We start from the raw sequence: 22,328 nt of genomic DNA on the forward strand, positions 1-22,328 counted from the left end.
TAGTTTTAGATATCTTAATATTTCATGTAATAGTACTCATTTTAGAGAATATTTTTCAAAAATGTTTTAACCTCAAAAAGTGGTTGTATATCATTTTAATTACGCATCAAATATGCCCAATAACTATTTGTAGAAGTTAATTTTCAATAATTCCCCATGTGAATGGAAATTGACTAACCAATGTACAAAGACATGCACATTTAAAATGAGAGAGAGTGAATTGGTAGGTCATTATATCAAAATAGGTAACCTTTTGGCTTAAAACCTTCTCTAGTTCAATATTGTCGGATTTGCTCAGCTAATTAGTGAATGTAATATCTTAAACTAATCATTATATATATATAAACTAAAACAATAATATTCACATAGTTCTCTTCTTGTATTTTTCTTTAGTTCTCATAATTGCATTCATCATGGCCCTACATAACTCTTAGTTTCTTAAGTACTTTAAATAATTTATCATTAATGAATTCTTATAAAAACAACTATATTTCTAACTTATATAGGTAATCTCTCATTCATAGTATTCTGGCACCCTTTATTTTAATGATGCCTCAACTATATACATCACTAAAATTCCACTTGACACCTATCATAATGATAAACGGATCATCTCACTATGATCTTCTTTTAAATTCTTAAAACTTGTGTCTATTTATCATCATAAGGGAAAATAACTTATCAATGTCTTGGCTATATTACTAGAGGCTATAGGAAAGTTAAAATAAAAAAGTACTAATCTTAAGATGGGCTTACAACTTAGATGCTTTCAGTAGTTACTCGCTACTCCATTTGATAAACCAAGATAAAAGAATCATAAGAGCACAACTTACCCTTGTCACTCTAAAACCAACACTTTTTTCATTATTGAAACATATATATAAAATTACAACTTTCTAATGCTATCGAGAGTACCATATGACTTAGTTTTTCCTTTACTTTCTAATGCTATTGAGAGTGCCATATGACTTAGCTTTTCCTTTAAACCTAGATTTTAGGATCTTCAATCAACTATATAGAGTTATCTTCAAGATAACTTTTTATCTTTAAGGCTTTAAACACATTACCTTGATAAACTATATATGAATTTATCTTGTTAAATCTTTAGTAAGCATATTTGTAATATTTTTCTTTGAGCTTACATAGTTAATGAAAATAATTCTATTCAAAAGAAAATGTTTAACAATATTATATCTACAATGTAAATGTCTAGACTTACCATTAGATATACTATTTTGTGCCTTCTTAATTTTTGACTAGCTATCACAATGGACAAATATCACTACACTAGCTTTGTCCAATATGGAACATCCTTTAAGAAATTTTAAAGCCACTCGACTTTTTCTTTAGCTTTATCTAGAATAACATTATTTGATTCCATTATGGATCTTATAAAGCATGTTTGCTTAGAGGACTTTCGAGATATAAATGCTCTACCGAACATGAAAACCTATCCAGTAGTAGATTTGGAATCCTTATTATCGAATATCCAATTCACATCACAATATCCTTCAAGTACCATCAGATACCCAATATAGTGTATCATATAGTGTATGGTGTATCTTCTATTTGAGGGTCATATTAATAAGTGCAAAATATACATATGTTTTTATTTCTTTTACACTATGCTATTAATGTGTTTTGAGCTTATTGAAAGTTATTTTATAAGTTTGGCATGCCAAAGAGACTTTGTGTGAATTAATTGCTAAAAGATAAGACTTTCTACATTTTATGTTTCAAACCTTGCTTCTTGTGACAAGTTTTTCACCGCGTTATAATTTTAGGATGTGAACGTGGGCTTATTCAAAGTTAAAGTACACATATCAAGATTTCCAAAAATATATTATGGGCAGAAATCCAAATTCGTTTGGACCTTTAATCAAACCTGCAAAATCAAGTTGAAATCCTACTTGCAGCAAGATTCTTTACTTTCACATTACAAATTAAAATGGGTATATCTTAAGCCTTAGACACTGCAATCATGCAATTCAAAAGCCTAAAATCATATATACATCTAGGACTACAACGTTTATGAAGGATTCTAGGTTAGATAAAATAATTTTGAAGGTGAAAATCCGGATGCAATCTAAAGGACGAGATTTGTCTCCTGATTTGAAGAGGAAACTAACGGTGCCAAGCATTCTACTACGGCTGAGAGTCTGACATAGAAATGATGGGACTTACAATCCAAGAATGGTGTAAATCAATCCTATAACATTTCATGAATGAAAAGAATAAAGCTGGAATGGTCGAATATTGCAAAAAACTAAGTCAGAAACAAAGTCTAAGTTGTAGCATAATCTAATTTACAATAGAGTCAGTTTTCAACACAAATTCTGAAGGATTTAACCAACCTTAGGGACCAGATAAAGAATAAAGGAATTAAGTATCATAAGGACTTCTAATTAGCTTACGAATCCTGAAGAAATTCGACAGCCAACGAAGATAATAAATAGAGCAGAACATGGCTGAAATAGAAGATCTACAACATTCTTTTCTTTTTTGTTTATGTCAATTTTCCAACAACTATAAACTAATTCCTAATTTTGGTTTTAGGGAAATAAAAACCATCTCTATTATTAAGTTATAAGAAGTAATGTTATCATTGTAATTCTTTCATATTCAATTACTTATTTATCCTTATTTTTTAATACTGTTATTGATTTATGTTCATGCTTATTGAATTGTTTTAAGATGGTATATATGTGCTTTCTAGTTTCTTTCAATCCGTAATTGTTTTTAAGGACTACAATAAAAAATAAAGGAGTTAACTTGATTGGTGCAACAATTACTTTAATTTATTAGGGAGGAATAAACTATGTTACATTGCTCAAGCTTTTGAACAATTGCTTAGAACAAATTTTACAGACTTTACTCCTAAGGCTACTACTCAGTGAATTAAAAATGCTTTTTAATATTAAATTCTCTTGATGGTAACAAATTGACTAGATAGCATTATCTAATTAATTTACTCAAATCTCCTCGACTCCCCTTAGTTTTACAGGACTTCAAATTTATTTGCTTGAATTGAAAGATTATTTATTTTACTTTCACAATCAACAAATTTATAGGAATTGATGTTTAGACCTTTGAACTGAGTTAGCAACGTATCAATTTATTTTATTTCATAATTTTTTCTTTAATTTTTAATTCAAATCTAAGTTCCTTTTTATTTCAGTATATTGTAGGAAGATTAAATGAAACATTCCTTGTGTTTGACCTGGTTTTTACAATTATACTATGAATTTATTTTGTTTGTGATAGTAAAGTCAAAATTATATTTTGGAGGTTTTGACGACGGACCAAATTTTAGCTTCGTTGCTAAGGAAGTTTTTATCTAATTTTCCTTTAAATATGGAACTGATTTATGCCAAGATCTTCTTATACAGGTGAACTAGTTTTTAATCCAAAAGTTGAGAGAATTGCAAGAGCAAATAGGAAGGAAAAAAGACAAGAGGAGAACCCGTTAACCTTAACACTTTCAACCAGTAATTTGAAAAGGGAAAGAGAAGCAGAAGTCTCTGCAACATTGCAGAACATAGAACATCAATGGAGTTAGTAACTCCTACCGTGAACCAATAACCTTTGTGCATTAAATTTTCAAATATTGATGTAGCCTTTGAGTTAAACTCTAGTTTGATTCATATAGTACTTACTTTCTGAGGTCTTACAGGTGAGGGCCCCCATAAGCACTTGAAAGAATTCCATGTTGTTTGCCCAACAATGAAGCCACAAGGAGTGACAACGGAAAAAATTAAATTGAGAGCTTTCCCATTCTCATTAGCTGACAAAGCAAAGGATTGGCTTTACTTCCTTTTTTTAGGATTAATAAGAACATGGATTGCCTTAAGAAGAAAGTTCCTGGAAAAATTCTTTCCAGCTTCCAAGATTGGAACAATTCATAAGGAGCAATTCAATATTCCATTGTTAGATGCGACTAAGCAAATTCCACAATATGCTAGATTTCTCAAGGAGTTATGCACCAACACAAAGAAGCTAAAAACTGAAGAGAAAATTAGAGTGGGAGAGAAAATATCCATAATGACACTAGAATACAAGGATCCATGTATGTTTACTATACCCTATGTGATTGGCAATCATAAGTTGGAAATGGCTATGCTTGATTTAAGAGCATCGATTAATCTTATGCCACTATCAATTTACATGGGTTTGAATTTAAGACCTTTTAAAGAAATAAAGGTAATAATTCAATTAACGGATATGTCTAATTTATACCCTGTAGACATTGTTAAGGATGTTCTAATTAGAGCAAATGAACTGATTTTTCTTGTGGATTTTTACATTATTGACATGGATGATAAGTTTTCTTTAAATCCAACTCATATATTGTTAGGCAGACCATTTATGAAAAATAACAAGAGCCACGGTCGATGCGCATAAAGGAACTTTATCTTTTGAGTTTGATGGAAAAATAGTAACATTTCATATTTTTGATGCTATGAAATATCCAGAATACTCTGAATCTGTTTTTTCATGTTGATGTAATTAACCCCATTGTGCAAGATAATTATGAGCATGATTTTTTGAAAGATGAGTTGAACTTCGTATTACAATATAACAAGACAAATGCATATATGAAATTGAAGAATAATAAGGATATGAAAAAAACAATTATGTCTTTGCATTCACTACTTGAAATAATAAACAGGTTAGTTAACTTTCCTTTACAACTACCAAATTCTTATGAAAGTGTTTTTACCTTCTGTTGAATAGGCCTCAAAGCTAGAATTGAATCTTTACCCAAACATTTAAAGTATGTGTACTTGGGAGATGATAAAACCCTAAGAGTGATTATTGCAAATGATCTAGCCAATGTTTGAGAAGAAAAACTATTGAGAGTTGTCTAACCAAAGACAACAAAGAAAGGCACTTTTGAGAGGCAACCCAAGCATGGTGTTACACCACAACCAATATTTTTTTTTTTGTTTAGTTCATTTTATTGCTTTCTTTATTTTCAGTATTGATTAATTTGAACTTTTCCCACCATATTTTCTTCATATTTTATATTCCCTTAGTTGGAATTGTAGAGGACACCGAAGGACATATTACATTTTAGTTGTAAAATCAGCCTTCAATGATTCAGCAATACAACATTGCTCAAAACAGAATACATTCAAGGCAATTTTCTTTACTTCCCCATTTATCTTTAGTACAGTCATTAAGGACAATGTCCATCTTAAGTGAGGGGGGATTTAGAGGCTTTCTATGTTGGTGGCATTATGCTCTGCTTTGGCAATTCTAATATGCCTGCATCTTCATGTTTTAAAATCAGTGATTTGGGGGTTGTCTATTGCAAACATAATTTTCATATTTATGGGACCAAAATATTTTTTATGGTGGTGTTATTTGAATGTCATAAGTTCTAATATCATTAATGAATTCTCAACTAAGCTCATAAAGAAATCATAAAATGATTGAATGATGATTTTGCTTTTATTTTTAAAGATTATTTAGTCAAGCTATTTTCTTTAGGACTAAAGTAACTGGATTTAGTAGACACCTCTATGAGACTTTGAGCTTTATGACCGACGCATCCATATTGGCCTCTATTTTCCTTTCATGTGTGATTTTCTTCCATTGGTTTTGTTTCTCCAGAATTTGCTATGATTCTAATCAAATAGGTTGAATAAGTTAGAGCTAAATCAATATTATTCAAATTATTTAGTTAACGTAATTAATTAATACATGTTGTCATCATTATTTTATACATGTTTGATATAAGTAATGAATGATTGTTCATTGATGTATAAAGATTCACCCAAAAGGTTGCAGGGGATGAATTATTATAATGGAATTCAAGGTTTTATTAATTACATACATACTATCTAATCCAAGAAATATTAGTGGAGAGGATATTAGATGTCTATGCTAGAGGTGTAAAAATAAAAAGTTTCATGATCCAGTTGTTGTAACGATGCATCTTCTACAAAAAGGGTTTATGAAGAAATACGCACACAGAGAACCATATGTTCCTAAAGATACCATGGTAGAAATGATGGCTGGGTTAACTTCTAATTCTAGCAACGTGCATGGAGTTATAGATGACAATAATAATCTTTATAGGAATATGGTTATGAATACCATGTGAATGAATCAGAGTCATGCTGGTCAATGTCAAATTATAGATAAAAAAAATCTAATATAAACGCAATTAGGTTTTTAAAAGATTATGATGAAACATTATAGAATGGTTGCATAAATCACATTAAATTATTTGTTGTTGCATAGATGTTTGACATCAAGTTACATCAAGTTAAATCATGAGTTGAGTAAAGCCGATAACGACTGAATTGTTGAATGAAAGAAAAGCATTTTACCCAAAAGGAATAGACTGAAAAAGAAATTCTATGTTGCTAAGTCTATGATGAAACTCCTCAATCTAGGAAACCAAAAATTTGACATATGTCTAAACTTTTGAATGTTATACTACTACCTTAAAAACACAGAGTTGACTGAGTATAAAATATATGGGTATTGTTATTATAAACCTATAACTAGCAGGGGAAGGACTCTTTTCGTAGATAGAGAACTTAGATACTTCCCAATCACGCCTAGACTACAGAGGTTATTTATGTCACCAAAGACTACTGAGCACATGATATGACACCAATCACATGATGCATGGATGGAGTGATGATACATCCTTTCGATGGTGAAGCCTGAAAACACTTTAACAATGTGCATCCTTAATAGTCCAGGTTAGAATATAGATGTTTGTTTTAACCATTAATTGATGAGTTAGAGTAGTTGTAGTCATCCATAGCTTTGACTTATGATGTATCGAGGAGATTTTTTTTTATGAAGGCAGCTTAAATATGTACTATCAATGATTTTCCAGCTTATGAAATGGTGTCTAGTTGGAGAATGCATGAAAAACTAACATGTCCATATAGTATGGAAAATAACGAGGCATTCACACTAATAAATGATAGTAAAATGTTTTTTTTGCTACCACCGATGGTTCTTGCCAATAAATCACAAGTTTAGAAAGAACAAAAAAGAATTCTTTATTGGTAGAGTTGAGAGGGATGTTACATTGCCACTTAGTTCAGGTAAAGAAGTGTATAACGTGGTATCAGAGTATGGTGATATTGTGTTTGATTTTCAATCTAGTAAAAAGAAATTTTCTGATTTTGGTTTGACCCATAATTGGGTAAAGCGAAGTATTTTTTAGGAGCTTTCTTTTTGGAAGACTAATATTTTCCTCCATAACATTGATGTCATGTGCATAGAAAATAACATATTCGAGAATATTTTTAACACAATTATAGACGTGAAGGGAAGATAAAGGACAATATCAAGACTAGAATGGATATAACTTTATTTTTTTACCGTAAAAATATGCAGTTAGTTTAAGTCGGGTCACAGGTTACAAATCCCAAAGGCAGCTTCGCCTTAGACAAGAATGCACAGTTACTTGTCTACTAATGGCTTAAAAGTCTGTGTTTTCATAATGGACATAACTCAAACATATCAAGGTTAATGAATTTAGAGGACTGTAGATTGTATGGAATAAAGAGCCATAACTGCCACGTGTTTATGCAAACATTCATTCCATTAGTTTACTTGGATTTATTGCCAAAGAGGATATGAGATGCGCTCACGGAAGTCAATCACTTCTTTAGAGATTATGCTCCAACAAGTTATAAACACAACACAGATGGAGGTAAAAGTTGGAGACCTAATCTAATATAGATGGATATATCTATTTGAGAGCTTAGGGTTTACACATGCATCACAATTAAGATTTTATTATCTTTTTTTGCATATTTCAAAGCATTCATTTAATTCCATGCAGGTACTTGTTCAACCTTAAAGATAAAGATAAAAAAAAAAAAAAGGCACATGTTGAGGCTTCAATATGCGAGACCTATATTATTAAAAAAATCTTAGCATTTATCTCATACTATTTTGAGCCTTAATTGAGAATAAGAATCAACTGTGTTCCAAGGCATGACAATGGTAGGGAAGTGCCTTCGAGTGGGAACTTATCAATATTCTCCCATCCTGGACGATCCATACCAAAAAATATTGTAAGGGAAAGATATTTTTCATAAATAAAATTCAGACAAGCATATAATTATGTGCTATTTAATTGTGATGAACTAAGACCTTTTATTTAGGAATAGAGGTAGATAGAGCTAAAATTGAGGCAATAGACAAGCTTTTGTCGCCAACTACAATCAAAGGGGCTAAGAGTTTCCTTGGTCATGCTGGATTTTATGGGAGGTTCATCAAAGACTTCTCTAAAATATCCAAACCGTTATGCAATTTGCTGCTAAAAGACATAAAGTTCCAGTTTGATGAGGAATGCAAGACAACCTTTATGTTATTGAAAGAAAGGCTAGTGACAACTCCTATTGTAATTGCACCGGATTGGGAGAAATCATTTGAGCTGATGTGTGATACAAGTGATTATGCAATTGGAGCAGTATTGGGGCAGTGAAAAAATAATGTGTTTCACACCATATATTATGCCTGCAGAACACTCAACGATGCCTAGCTAAACTACACCACAACCGAGAAAGAGTTGCTTGTTGTGGTCTATGCATTTGATAAGTTTCAGCCTTACCTGATGGGAAACAAAGTACTGGTGTATACTAATCATGTTGCAATTAGACACCTAGTGTCTAAGAAAGATGCCAAACCTAGACTCATCCGTTGGATCCTATTACTGCAAGAATTTGATGTAGAAATTAAAAATAAAAAGGGGATTGAGAACGTGGTGGCAGATCATCTTTCAAGGCTAGAATTGACACAGCAGCTGGAGCCTAAATTCACGGTTATAAATGAATGTTTTCCTAATGAAAGACTCTTAACAATCTCCACTAACAAATTCTTTCCTTGGTATGCAGATTATGTCAACTTTCTTGCAGGTAAGATCATACCGCCAGATTTTTCTTACCAGCAAAAGAAGAAATTTTTTTCTGAAGTCAAACACTACTTCTAGGAGGAGCTAATACTTTATCAGCATTGTGCAGATCAAGTCATCAAGAGGTGCGTTTCAGAAGAGGAAATGAAAAATATATTAAAGCACTGCCACACACTTGAATATGGGGGGCACTTTGGAACACAACGCACTGCAGCCAAAGTTCTGCAGTCAGATTTTTATTGGCCCATTATGTTTAAAGATGCTCATGCTTTTTTACTGCTTGTGATAGATGTCAACATATTGGGAATATATCTCGACAAAATGAAATGCCACTGCAAAATATCCTAGAAGTTGAATTATTTGATGTTTGGTGCATCGATTTCATGGGACCTTTTCCTTCATCCCATAACAACAAATACATTCTTTTAGCAATGGATTATGTATCAAAGTGGATCGAGGCAATTGCAACGCCTACAAATGATGGCAAGGTGGTACTTAATTTTCTACGAAAGAACATCTTTACCAAATTTGGTACTCCTCGAGCCATCATTAGTGATGAAGGAACTCATTTTTGCAACAGGCAATTTGAAGCACTGCTATCTAAGTATGGAGTCAGACACAAAAGAGCATTCACTTATCATCCTCAGATAAATGGCTAAATAGAGGTATCAAATAGAGAGGTGAAGCAAATCTTAGAGAAAACAGTAAGTAATTCTCGGAAAAATTGGGCAAGAAAGCTAGATGATGCATTGTGGGCATATCAGACAACATTCAAAACACCATTGGGAATGTCTCTGTATCGATTAGTTTTTAGAAAAGCATGTCATCTTCCTGTTGAATTAGAGTATAAGGCATACTGGGCAATGAAACAATTGAACATGGATTTACAGGTTATAGGTGAGAAAAGAATCCTATAACTTAATGAGATGGATGAATTTCGCAATGAGTCCTATAAAAATACCAAGATATACAAGGAAAGAACCAAGGCATGGCATGACAAACACATTGTACACAAGGAGTTTGTCCCTGGTCAACATGTATTACTCTTCAATTCACGGCTCTGCTTGTTTCCTGGTAAGCTCAAATCACAATGGTCAGGACCATTTACGGTTGTAAAGGTATTCCTTATGGAGTAGTAGAGGTCACCCATGATGAAAAGGGAACATTCACAGTAAATGGGTAGCGTCTAAAGCATTATAGGAATGAGGAGTCTATTGAAAAAAGGGATGATATCCCTCTCACTTCATCTTAGATAAATGAAAAAGTCAACCTAATGACTATAACTAAGCGCTGATTGGGAGGCAACCCAAAAAAAAAAAAAAAAAAAAACCTTACCTGTTTCATTGAGTTGTGCAGGGATTGATCATACATGTAAATAACCAGAAGCAACAACAAACTCACACCCACATAGTCAAAAGGAAGTATTCGAAAGCCTTTCTATTCTTTGTTTTTCCATTGAGGACAATGTGATATTTAAGTTTGGGGGAGACATTGCATGCTTTGACTATAAAAGACACTGCACACTAGAACCATGAAAACAGAGGGTGAAAAGTGATATGCATTTAAGACCAACTTTGACATTTTTAGGTGCTTCATGATGTATCCATGATATTCCTTGGCTTAGAGCGGATAATATCTTATAAAGTTGGATTAAGGATTATCATTTTCTTTTGAATTATTGAAGTATATTTTTCCAGCCCAGTCATGTAAATTGTGTAGTTATGCATAAGAGATAAGTGTGTTGTTCTTTCTTGTTGTTACCCTCTAAGAAAAATATTAAAACAATGAGTGATAATGAGTATGAAAGTGAATGAATAAGTATATGATGTGTATCTACTCCAATGTTTTGAGTTGCTTAGTGACTAGGAGTATTCATCACAAATGTTTACTTTTACTTCAAACGACAGCTTAAAATATGAGTATGCAAAGCATTTTAAGTTTATGACCTGTTAAGTAACCGGGTGCATTCATCACAAATGTTTGTATTCGCGTCAAAAAACAAGTGATAAATTTAAAAAAATCACCCTTGTCAAAAGACAAGTTAAAGTGTGTTATTACTCCTAAAGTTGGCTACTTTGTTTAAATAATAATAATGATGATGATGATGATGGCAGAATGACTGTTCATAGTTCAAGGATGCTAAACACATGAAACACATCGATGAGTTGGAAGTTTGTACAACGGTCTACAAAAAGAGTAGGAATGCTTAGTTTTCCATTATCTAATATTATCTATGAGCTAAGTCAAGAAGTGAATGCTGCACGATGGAGCCTTTTAAATGTGAAAGTTGAACTTATCATGAGCTTTTAGCACTCTACTTTCATGGTTTCCTTTTTGCTTGAGGACAAGCAAACTTTCAAGTTTGGGGGTATTTGATAAGAGAATTTTTAGCATGTATATTTTCCACTATTTATGCTTGATTTTTAAATATTTTGGATATATTGCACAAGACAATTAAAATTTTGAATCTCTTTTTGAATTATTGACCTCGTGGGAAATTAATGTGTTTTCAGATCGTAGGTTACTGAATAGGCAGAGCCCAGCAGTGAAACTGAACTGTGATTCATTATGTGCTGCAAAAGAAGCTATACAACTTAGTTCTAGATGTTCGTCACCATTTTCAAATAGCTGAGATGAAGGTGTACAAAACATATGAAGGGCATATAACTCAGTTTTGTTATTTCAAAGCCCAAAAAGCGAGTTAAAAAACAAGGATTCAACCAGCCCGAAATTCCTGCACTGCAAAGACTGTTTCTGTTTATGGCCCTTATCTCAACACTCAGAGGTCTAAAAATTGCAAGATCAGTTTCGTTGGAAAGAAAATTTGATTCTCTACAATTGCTCCAGAAATAGAGATCTTTGAATTTGCACGTTTTCTACCTCAAATCTGGCCCGCAATGTCTGAGTAGGAAAGAATTCAATGCAGAAAAGGAAACTTTCCTCATTACTGCAGGGGTAGAAAAACCACAATATAAAAGAAGAGAAGGGGGGGTCTGAAAACAGAGGAGTGAAGACATGTAGAGGCCCTACAACATAGAAAAGAAAAACAGAGGAGGCGGCACCAAGGGGAACAAAAAAAGAGTAGAGGCAAAACTATTGAAAACCGGGAGGACACCTATCTATTCGACTAAAATTCTCTGCTTTTGAGTGATGTTCATCGTATCAAGTTTGTTTCTCTTTAATTTAACTATGGAGTAGACTTTTATTCTAGGATTTTTGATGTAACCTTACTATGATTATGTGAACAATTTCTTCGATTAAATTATTATATTAAGATGTTGAGTATTTCATTCTATGTGTAATGCTTGCGTGTGTTTGGCCAACATCTGTATGATTTAGAATTCAATTTGAAACTGAGAAGTGATATTTTTTTTAGCTATTGTTTGAAATACCGTAAGAGATCTATAGGATAGAGATATCCTAAGAACTTTTGTAATCGTTACAGGTTTTACAGTACTTAATAAATTTCGACAAGTTCAGAACTTTCGTAGAATATATGAAATTTGTTTGTCGAAATAATTTATTGATGCTCGAGAGAGATTAATATTTACATAAGGAAAACCTAATTATCAACATTAGGAGTAATTAATTTAATCGAGAAAGTTCAAATAGGCTTAGTTACAGTAAGTCAGAAATCGTAGAACCAGTACAATTGAATTCATTAATATTTAATCAATTGGCTGTTTGTTTTTAATCATTAATTTTTGTTTCATAAACTATCTTATTCGATTACTCAAACAGATCATAATTTAAAAGACTTTGATAATTAGTAGTAATTTTTACAGATCCTCATGGGACGATACTCTACTCATCACTTTATTACTTGTTACAATTTATGCACTTGCCAATTTAACCAACATCGGTATACCGATAGAATGTGTCCGTCAGTATATTCTGGAGACCATGAGAACTGTTCACTTCTCAATGTAGTGATAATTAATAATCTTTTGATTGTTCTTTTTTTTTTTCCCAACGGAATCACCGATGGAATGAAAAGCCGTCAACAATATTTGGAGGGGCTTTCTGAAAACTTTTGTGCAAGTTGAAAATTTTCATTAGACTTTATAGATAAAATCACCAATGAAAATATTAAAAATATTAAAATTTAATTGCCCGTCAGTAATCCCTTTAGTGAAAACTAAGATAAAATACTAGAATCATGATAGATTAAGGCTTCATCTTCTTCTCTAACACATTCGTTTCTATCTCTTTCTCTTCTCTCTCTCTTTCTCACACAAGATCAAGTATTCTCTTCCTTTCTCATCCTAAGGTATGCTATCTTTATCCATTTTTCTTCTAATTTTCTTTTTGCTTTATTAACAGTTTCCTTTTTTTGGTTTTTTTTTTTTTAACTAAGAGCCAAAATAGAGCACACCATTAAGATAAGAATTTTTCATTACCTTTTCTCTTTTTTCTTTTTTTTTTTTGTGTTCTTTTTGCATTATTTTTGTTTTTTTTGATTATTTTTGTTCAATTTTGTGTTCTTAATAATTTTATGAATTAATAAATGACATGAATTTTAGTTGTTATTGAAATAATTGTTGCATTATTTTGTTGAATTTTCGTTATTTGTTTTTTCAAATTCAATTAAATATGTAGGATTAATTTTAATTATTATTTAGTATTTATTCCATTTAGAATATTTTTTAAAAATTTTAGGATTAAAAATATTATCACTTATAAATAATTATGTTAAATTTTAATTGTTATTGTAATAATGTTTGCATTATTTTGTTGAATTTTAGTTGTTTTCTTTTTCAATTTTGTTCTTGAATTTCAAGTAAATGTGTAGGATTAATTTTAATTATTATTATTTTGAATTTTTTGTAAATTTTGAATAATGTTTTGTAAATTTATGATTAAAAAATATTATCACATAAAAAATAAAAATTTTATATGAAATTTTGATTAAAGATTTGATTTTTGTCACGATGCTCATAATCAATTCCAAATGTTCAACCTTTAGAGTTTGTGGTGATATTAGACAAATAGGTACAAGATCGGACGGTCCATTTTAATTATAAATATGAATGACTCACTGTTAATTATAAAGAACTTCTCCGATTGGTAACAAAGATATGGTTATAGATGAGTACGTGCACCCTTTAATTGGCCATTATGTCTTGACGATGACTAGCATTCTCCCTTTCCTTGAGCGTTGTCTCTATTTTTATATTTATTGTATTGAACATATAAATGTTTAAATTTGTAATAAATATTTGATTTTTACACTAATTTATTTGATTTTAATTATTTTTTCTACTTCTGTTCAATATATATTTTTAAAATATTACTGACGGGGTTACCGATGGAACTAGACCGTTGATATATTCTAAAGAGTCGAAAATAAATTACTGCAAATATCACTGCTATTATTAACGTACCAACATAATTACAAATAGTATTTTATCGATGATATGTTATATTTACCTATGGATATACCAAAAGAATAAAGTGGATAATTTTTTTTTAAAGCGTGTTGTCCGTTTGTAAATATATCGGTATATTTACTATTGACAGTCCATAAATTGCCGACGAAAGTTTTTTGATGAATTGTTTCCATCTGTGAGTCTGTCGGTAACATATATACCGATGGATTGCTAGTATAAATATTGACAAAAATTTCTGTTAATAAAATTGTTAAATCTAATAATGGTAGAATAAACACAAAAGATGAAAGTAGAAGAAAAATAATTTCGAAAGAAGTTCTTAGAATATTTCAATAAACCAACAAATACCTTTATATATAGAACGTGGAAGAGATAAAGAAATTTCAATCTTTTTGACGAGAAATAAAGGATATATATATATAATAAAATTATAACCCAAAAATCACTGATCTATCCCACTTTATGAGGACTTCAGAGTTTCCCTTTAACCATATGAAAGCCAATTTTCCCAACAAGCCAAGACACCGACCATCCCTAGTAGTGCCACGCACCCTAAGAATCTCTGAAATCCTGTCTGGCACACCTGCTTTTTGTACTTGGACTCAACGTAACAGAGCCCTTACCAATGTTTTTTTTTTTGTTTTTTTTTTTTGTTTCCTTACCAATGTTAATCTGTTGCCTTGATTCGACTTCAGTAAATCCTAAGTATCTCAACAATATTATTAGTAGAAGGAACAGAGGCATTTGCAGACAAAAGATTGTTGTCAGCAGAAAATAGATGGAAGATACAAGCCTACTACGACTCTGCTCATAGCTATGCCCGACACTACCTAGCTGCTCTCTTCATATTTCTAAATTAGCATTGAGACACTTTCCGTACATCAAATAAAGAGGCAAGGAGTCCCTTACATGAGCTCATAGGTCAAAAATCTGACATCGCCCTTTGACTCTGGGAATGAGAACAGCATGCGTGAAATTACTTTTTCCTGGTAATGACAAAGTTTTTATGTCCATTTTCAGTATTTTGTTTTTTTTAATACATACTAATTTAGGTCAAATAATTTGACATTAAAATATATTAAATAACTAAATTAAATTATAGAATATATTTTATATTATTAATTTCACTATAAAAATCAATTATTAATTTAATTATAAAAATTAATTACAAATATCTATATACATTGAAAAAAGTTGGAGGCGAAATCGAGGTAAAGAAAGAAAATAATCCTCGTAAAGATTGAATAAGACCGGATAAATATGTTATCATCTCCTGCAATTGCTTCTAATTTTGTTTTCAAAACTTTGCCTCCATTTCATCTCTTAGAGCAAACATTTATTCTTGAGACAATTCTACAATGATTGGTGTTGATTGTCTTAGACCAGATTATAGGGTATTTATGGTCATGCACTACAACCTAACCTTATATCTCGGGTTGTAGTTACAGAGATATTATATACTCGATTCTTATTAGGTCCACTAGTTGCTTCAACCACCCACCATAACTCTGGATTGTATTTTGAAAGGGTTGAAGGATCCTCTCCATATTTGACACAATAATTGTTCCAAAAAAAAAAAAAAAACAAGTCATAGATTTCAACAAAAAAACATTAGTTTAAAAAATATATACAAATGACGTAGATTTATGATTTAATTACCACTCACACCAGCATATTCATTATGTTCATTTCATATGCGAAGCAGATGATAACATTTTGTTTTATCACATACATTTTTTATATATATATAAAAAAAAACATTGTTGTTTTATATGAAAATGTTTAGCTAATAATAACTTCTTTTTATAAGTTATGGTTCCTGGCCATGATCCAAGATCGATGAAGCTTTTTATTGAAACTCGCATGTGAAATGAAGACCATTAGAAAGAGGTGTAGTAACTCATTGATAACCGAGTGTAGAAGTTCATTGTAAGTTAGATTTTAACAATTTTTCTCTTAAGTTATTATTTTTTAAATTTGATGATTATTTTTTTATTTTTCAAGAAACATTTAATACCTGATTGTAGGAGAGATATGAGGACGATCTTTTGATCCATCTGGAACTCGATCTAGATTTGTGGTTAGAGGCTAGATTATCTGGTGGACTTAATAAAAATAAGGTTTACAATATCTCAAATACTACGATCCAAGATATGCAGATAGGTTGTAGTGTATCAATTGTTGGTTTCTCATAATCGGGTTTGAACTCCCAATCTTTGGGCATCTAGGAGATTGTACGAGAACAAATTGAAGTTTAGATTACCCAACTTAGTGTTGAGATGACCCAACTTAGATCCAAAATGATTAAACTTAGGTGATTGTATGAGAAGATGTTTTTATCAAACCTCATTAGTACATGTGGTCTATCTCGTCCCCCACTTGATCCCGGTGAAGATCTCATTTCTCTCCCTCCTCTTTCAATTTTTGTCCATTAGATAAATTGTATTTAATAATATATTTTAAATTAATAAAAAAAATTTTGGTTTTAAATTTTAGTTTTATTCTCTTTTAATTTTTTCTTGTTTTGTTTATTTTAATTTTTTAAAATATTAAATACAATAATAAAAGAATTGCGATGAAATTCGAAACAAGACATGATATTTGGGTCTTTTTTTCATAAATTCATTCCATATTTGAATTACTTTATTAATCTTGAACTCCTACCTTTCTCCATTTTTTTCTGGCATGCAAAACCATGCGAAAATGATATATTGATGTAAACTCATTCATAGTTGATATTTACCATTTGATTTTTAGTTTTGGATAGAGATCAAAAAATATTTAAAAAAATAATTGGATTTGGAATGTCAAAAAGTTTTGTGAAATCAGTGATTACAAGTTAAAGAAAAAAGTTGTGCCCTACAAGGGAGGAGAAAGAGATTAAAAAATCTTGGTGATCTTAAAAGACAAGGATGAGAAATACTTGTAAAAGGTCTTTCTTGTGGACATTTTGACCTTTTGTGGAGTGCAAGGGCCACGAATTTTTTTATGGGATTCTAGCTGCAAGAAAAATTTCACACTGGAAATCTCACATTAGATTCATGATATGAATCCAGAATCTGATAACGCGTAATTACTGGTTAATTGCCTAATTGACAAAGAAAATTTGAGTAGGTTGGCAATAGATATTAAATCATGAAGCGGTATTTGAAATCTTAAACACAAGATAAAATATATTTAAAAAAATAATAAAAATACAATATAGAAAAAAGACACAATGGGTTGCAATAGATATCTATAATTTCTTTGAAAATAATAAAAATACAATATATATAAAAAAAATTCACATACATCAAGTGGAATAATCGCATTCACAATATTTATTTTGAAAATATTTAAAAACTCCAAACGCAATTAATGGAGAGATAGTTATACATCTTATCTTAATCTTATCTTATCTTATCTTATCTCGTCTCAGAAAAGGAAACCAAGAAAAAAAATACTTGGCAGAAAAAAAAATGCAAATGTCCCCCCCTACTTGTCTTTCAAAAAATATAAAAGGAAGAAAGACAAGCAACACCTTGCATGTTGAGCAACAATTGGTCCAGCCTTTTATGGTAATGCGATAGTACTTTAGTAAACTCCAAAGACTGGCTAGTATTGGATGTGAAACAAGCGAGCACAGTCATAAACTGAGCAAAACGCTTGCAGCGATGTTATGAGCAAGAGCAAGATGGAGGCTAGCAGTGTGAGAAGCTTCCAGGAACTAAATACATGCTGCTTCAAGAACTTCTCAACCTTAACTTTAAACAGTCCATCATGATACTTGTTAACATCTTCAATCGCCTTATCCAAGAATGGAACTTTTGTCAATCTAATAGACCTGCTCATCCCATTCCATACGTTGGCCACCTCTTCATCGTTCTTCAAATGATTCAAAATAATGCCTCTTTCTCTAAGTATTTTTGCATCCTCCTCGGTATCGATAATTCCATTCATCAATTCTGTGTAACGTGTTAAAACCATCGGACCCGATGCGTTTGATGCTTCATATGCTACCAAGTTTCTTAAGACTACATCACTATTCACATCCAAACTGATAGTCGGGAGGTAAAATGTACCTGTCTTCTTGTCAAAGTTGATGGTTGAGATGCTGCCCTTACTAGGCACAAAACGCACCCCGCATTTGGAGAGCTGAGTGACGGAAGGAATTGTGATTTCTTCAACCAGAGGTGGTTGGTCAATGCTGGAACTAACACTTTGAGATTCAGAGAAAGCGTCAGGTTGTTTCGCGGATCCAAACCCAAGAACATTGGAGAGGATTGACCAAGGCAATTTGAGTATCACTGCAACAGGTGCTGATTCTAGCAATTTTTTGAGGAACCTTATGTTTAGACTTGAAAACAGATTCCAAGTCTCAATCAGTAGTTGCTTCATGTAAGCAGATCCAACTGACGGCTCTTCGTTTTCTCGTGTGGCTTTGGTATGATCCTTAACTTCTTCAGGTATATTGACAGATGCTTCAACCTTGGGCACGATGATGTGGTACAAAAAGTCTAGCAAGTGGGCATGTTCCGAAACTCTTGCTACTGGCAACCCCACCATTGTCTTGAAAGGAGAAAGCTCTTTACATGATCCCATTAACATGGAATACAACATGTCGTCGGCGGATTCTAATGACAGAAATCGAAATTCTAGCACCTTCCTCAATGTGAATAGTGGAATTTGATTCTCCAACATCACTATATCTCGAAGAATTGCATTACAGCTTGATTTCCTATAGGAATATTCAAGAAAATGAGGCATTCCTGAGGAAACTTCGGATAGCATTTTAGGGCCACGGAGAGCATAGACTTGTAGGAACTCAAGCAAGAATGATGCATCAATGGCCATCATCCATGCTAGAGTTTCACCGTTGAAGTTTAAGTACTTGTGGTAGCATGCACGAATCTTGGATTCGAGCTTCATTAATTGCTCAACAAGATCTCGAAATTTAAGACTTTGAAGCAGCTTTTGACTTCTTTTTGCCGCTGATAGCTTATATCTATCCATCTCATGTAGCTCAAGACGTGAGTAATGGTAGGGACCAAGTGAAAGTTGTTGTGGAGTATAAGAATCTGGGTCACTAGACATTAGGGCTTTGGGGACATTAAAGATGCATATGGGAATATTACTGTCATCTTCAACCTCGTCTTCGATTGTTCGACGGATTGTATTAACCCATTGTAGCTCATCGAAGACTAGACTGGAACAAGATGACAGGGCGGGTTGGAGAGAAGACATAGTTGCTTTTGTTATAAGAAACTTTTTGCTAGCAAAACAGTCACGGAGCGCAGTTGTTCGGCGTCAGGTCTTGTGCAGTTCAATTTGGTGGCTTCAGTGGATGGGGGGATGTATGCTTTTATATGGTTTCTCGTTTTGGGTGCAGGTTTTATTTTATTTTTTTCAATTTAGTTTTTTCTTTAGTGTGTTAATAAATTTTATGATGTCAGGCTACATAATTAATAATATTTACATATTAGAAGAAAAATAGAATGAGGAAGTTAAGGAAATAAGAAAGAGTAGATATAATTTTCGACCACTTATCTCTCTCTCTTTTTTTTTTTTTTTTTTGGTGTATGTTTCTCTCCTATAATTGTAGCTGAATTCCATATTTAAGAAAATATAAAAATATTACAGTCTCTACTTAATTACGTATCAAAAGAGAAGTTTGTCTAAAAAAGAATCTTGACAATGCAGGGTTGCCATGTTGACTACGTTTGTCGTCGTGTAAACATACAAATTAAATAATACACAGAATTGCCTACTTTTCTGCCCCACAATTGTGACCCCCTCATTTCCTATCTCCAAGTCTAAATATTTTACCTTATTTTCTCCCACCTCAACCATCGCCGGCCATTTTATCAAATCAAAATGCAATTATTTTTAAAGGTCAATTCAATTAAATAAGTTAAGTTGTTAGGTAAAATCTTAATATAAAATTTATATTATTTTTTAATATATTTTTTTAAAATAAAAGCTTTTTAGACTTGAAATTTAAACACTCACATTACCTTATACTTAATTTTTATCAAATAAATGAAAATGACGAAATTCAAACTTATAACTGCTTGATTATCAAGATTCTAATATCATATTAAATGATCATCTCAACCCAATAATTTAAGTTATTAGATAAAGTTTTAAAATATGATTTATATTATTCTCTAATAGATTACAGGAAGATGCAAAATTCATTTATTGGTTTTGGTAGAGACCTCATGATGGTTTAAGAAACAATTGCATTCTGGAATTCCAAATTAAAAGCTTTGTGAAATTAATCAACTGATTACAAGTTGAAGAAAAAAGTTGTGCCCTACAAGGGAGGAGAAAGAAATTAAGAAAATGTAGTGATCTTAAAAGAAGAAGGAAAAACAATTGGTTTCAGTTTACTACTAGACTTGTAATTAGGTCTAGAATGGTAGTCTTTTCTCGTGTGAAATAGAGCTAAGATCGACATCATGGTCTTGTGGTTTGCAGGAGCACAGAACTTTCATTTTATGGAATTATGGGAGACTTTCTGAAGTGGCAATCTGACAAGATCACTGAAAGAATCGCTCGTAGCTGCAAGGAAATTCCACACCGAGCAACTCTCTGAAGATTCATGCACGACGAGAACCCAGAATTTGATAACGCGTAATTGCAGTAAATAAATTGACTGAAGACCATGGATGGATCATATGACTTCTGGTGTTTCGTTGTTGCGAACACAAGCGGCTTTGAATTAATTGTTGGTTGACTGCCTAATTGACAAACGAAATTTCAGTTTGGTCGGTAGGGTTCATGCTTATAGCTTGAATCTTCGTTCTTTCTTACCTCTCCAATGTTAAAACTGAAACTCACTAAACACGCGCACGCTGCTACGTACGATATCCAGCATTTTTTAAAATCTCTTTTTATTTCATTATATAAGAATTAAAATAAATATTTGTAAGAAAACCATTGATTAAATTCTAAAAGAAAAATATCTTGTTTTAGTCAACATTATCTTCACTCAATATTGTAGTATTTGTTTTTTCACATTAATATACGTTTTTTTTTTAATTAGCAACATGGTTTATTTAATAAGAATTAATGGGTAATTATATAAAAAAATAGTATTTATAAAAAATTCTAATGACTTGAATTAAATTATTTCTTTTTTATATATATTTCTAATCAAAAACTCTATTTTCTTATTTATTTATTTAATTTTTTTTAGAAGCATTGATGTTTTTTAAATAAAAATTTATTATCATCATAAAAGCAACTTTTAATAATAAAAAAAAACATTTATAAAACAAGCAAGAACAGCCATAAACTGAGCAAAATGCTTGCAGCGATGTTAAAAGCAAGAACAAGATGAAAGCTAACAGTACTGCGAGAAGATTCCATGAATTAAACACTCCAACATGATACTTATTAACATCTTCCATGTAATGGAATTTTTGTCTATCTAAGCCAATGTGTGGTATGCTGGGGAAAAATGGATGTTACATCATAATTTTTTTTATATAGTAGTTTAGTGTATTTTTGGACAATATAAAAATTATTTTTTTATCTTATTCAAGGTTGCTCTAGTGGCTAAATTTTTATTTCAATAAAAAAAAGTAAGACAAGTTTGTCTAATTCTTTGCACAAGATTAACCTCAATTGATCTGAATCAATATAAAAATATATAAAAGTGATTGTTATTATAGTTTTAAAACTTGACTAGAAGATCAACTCGAGATAAAGCCCAAGTCCATGTATTAGATTGACCACTGATCCGGGTCAATGTAAAGATAAAAGTAGTTATAATCATAATTGTTTTTTTTTTTTTTTAATATAGACCAAGCTCTCATGGATTTCATAAACTGGTTATTAAATCCAACAATGCATGCAAAAATATCAATAAAATTATTTTTCTTGAATTTTGGTATTTAAAAAAATACTAAATCATGCCATGTATTTTTTTTTGTTTTTATTATTTATTAAAATATAATTTTTATTTTTATTTTTGAGAGTGTTAGCCATAAGAAATTTAAAATAAATCTGTATTTTTTAAAAGAAAGATTTTTTTTTTTTGAAGAAACCGATTTATTAAA

At 31.4% G+C, this 22,328-nt stretch overlaps 2 protein-coding genes across 2 annotated transcripts in view; both read right to left on the reverse strand.

Annotated features, from left to right (window-relative positions):
- The window catches only part of LOC118042875 (uncharacterized), a 91,066-nt gene that overhangs the window by 16,851 nt on the left and 51,887 nt on the right, over window positions 1–22,328 (reverse strand). The window lies entirely within an intron of this gene.
- LOC118028976 (putative UPF0481 protein At3g02645) lies at window positions 17,756–19,782 on the reverse strand. The gene has a single exon (XM_035032729.2). It carries the CDS (start codon window positions 19,504–19,506, stop codon window positions 17,878–17,880), a length of 1,629 nt encoding a protein of 542 aa, XP_034888620.1. The 5' UTR covers window positions 19,507–19,782; the 3' UTR covers window positions 17,756–17,877.

The sequence above is a fragment of the Populus alba genome, chromosome 1 (assembly GCF_005239225.2).
Source record: "Populus alba chromosome 1, ASM523922v2, whole genome shotgun sequence".
NCBI lineage: Eukaryota > Viridiplantae > Streptophyta > Magnoliopsida > Malpighiales > Salicaceae > Populus > Populus alba.

Excerpts from the sequence above, each read along its gene's own strand:
- LOC118028976 (XM_035032729.2), bottom strand. The coding sequence starts at position 19,506 with ATGTCTTCTCTCCAACCCGCCCTGTCATCTTGTTCCAGTCTAGTCTTC.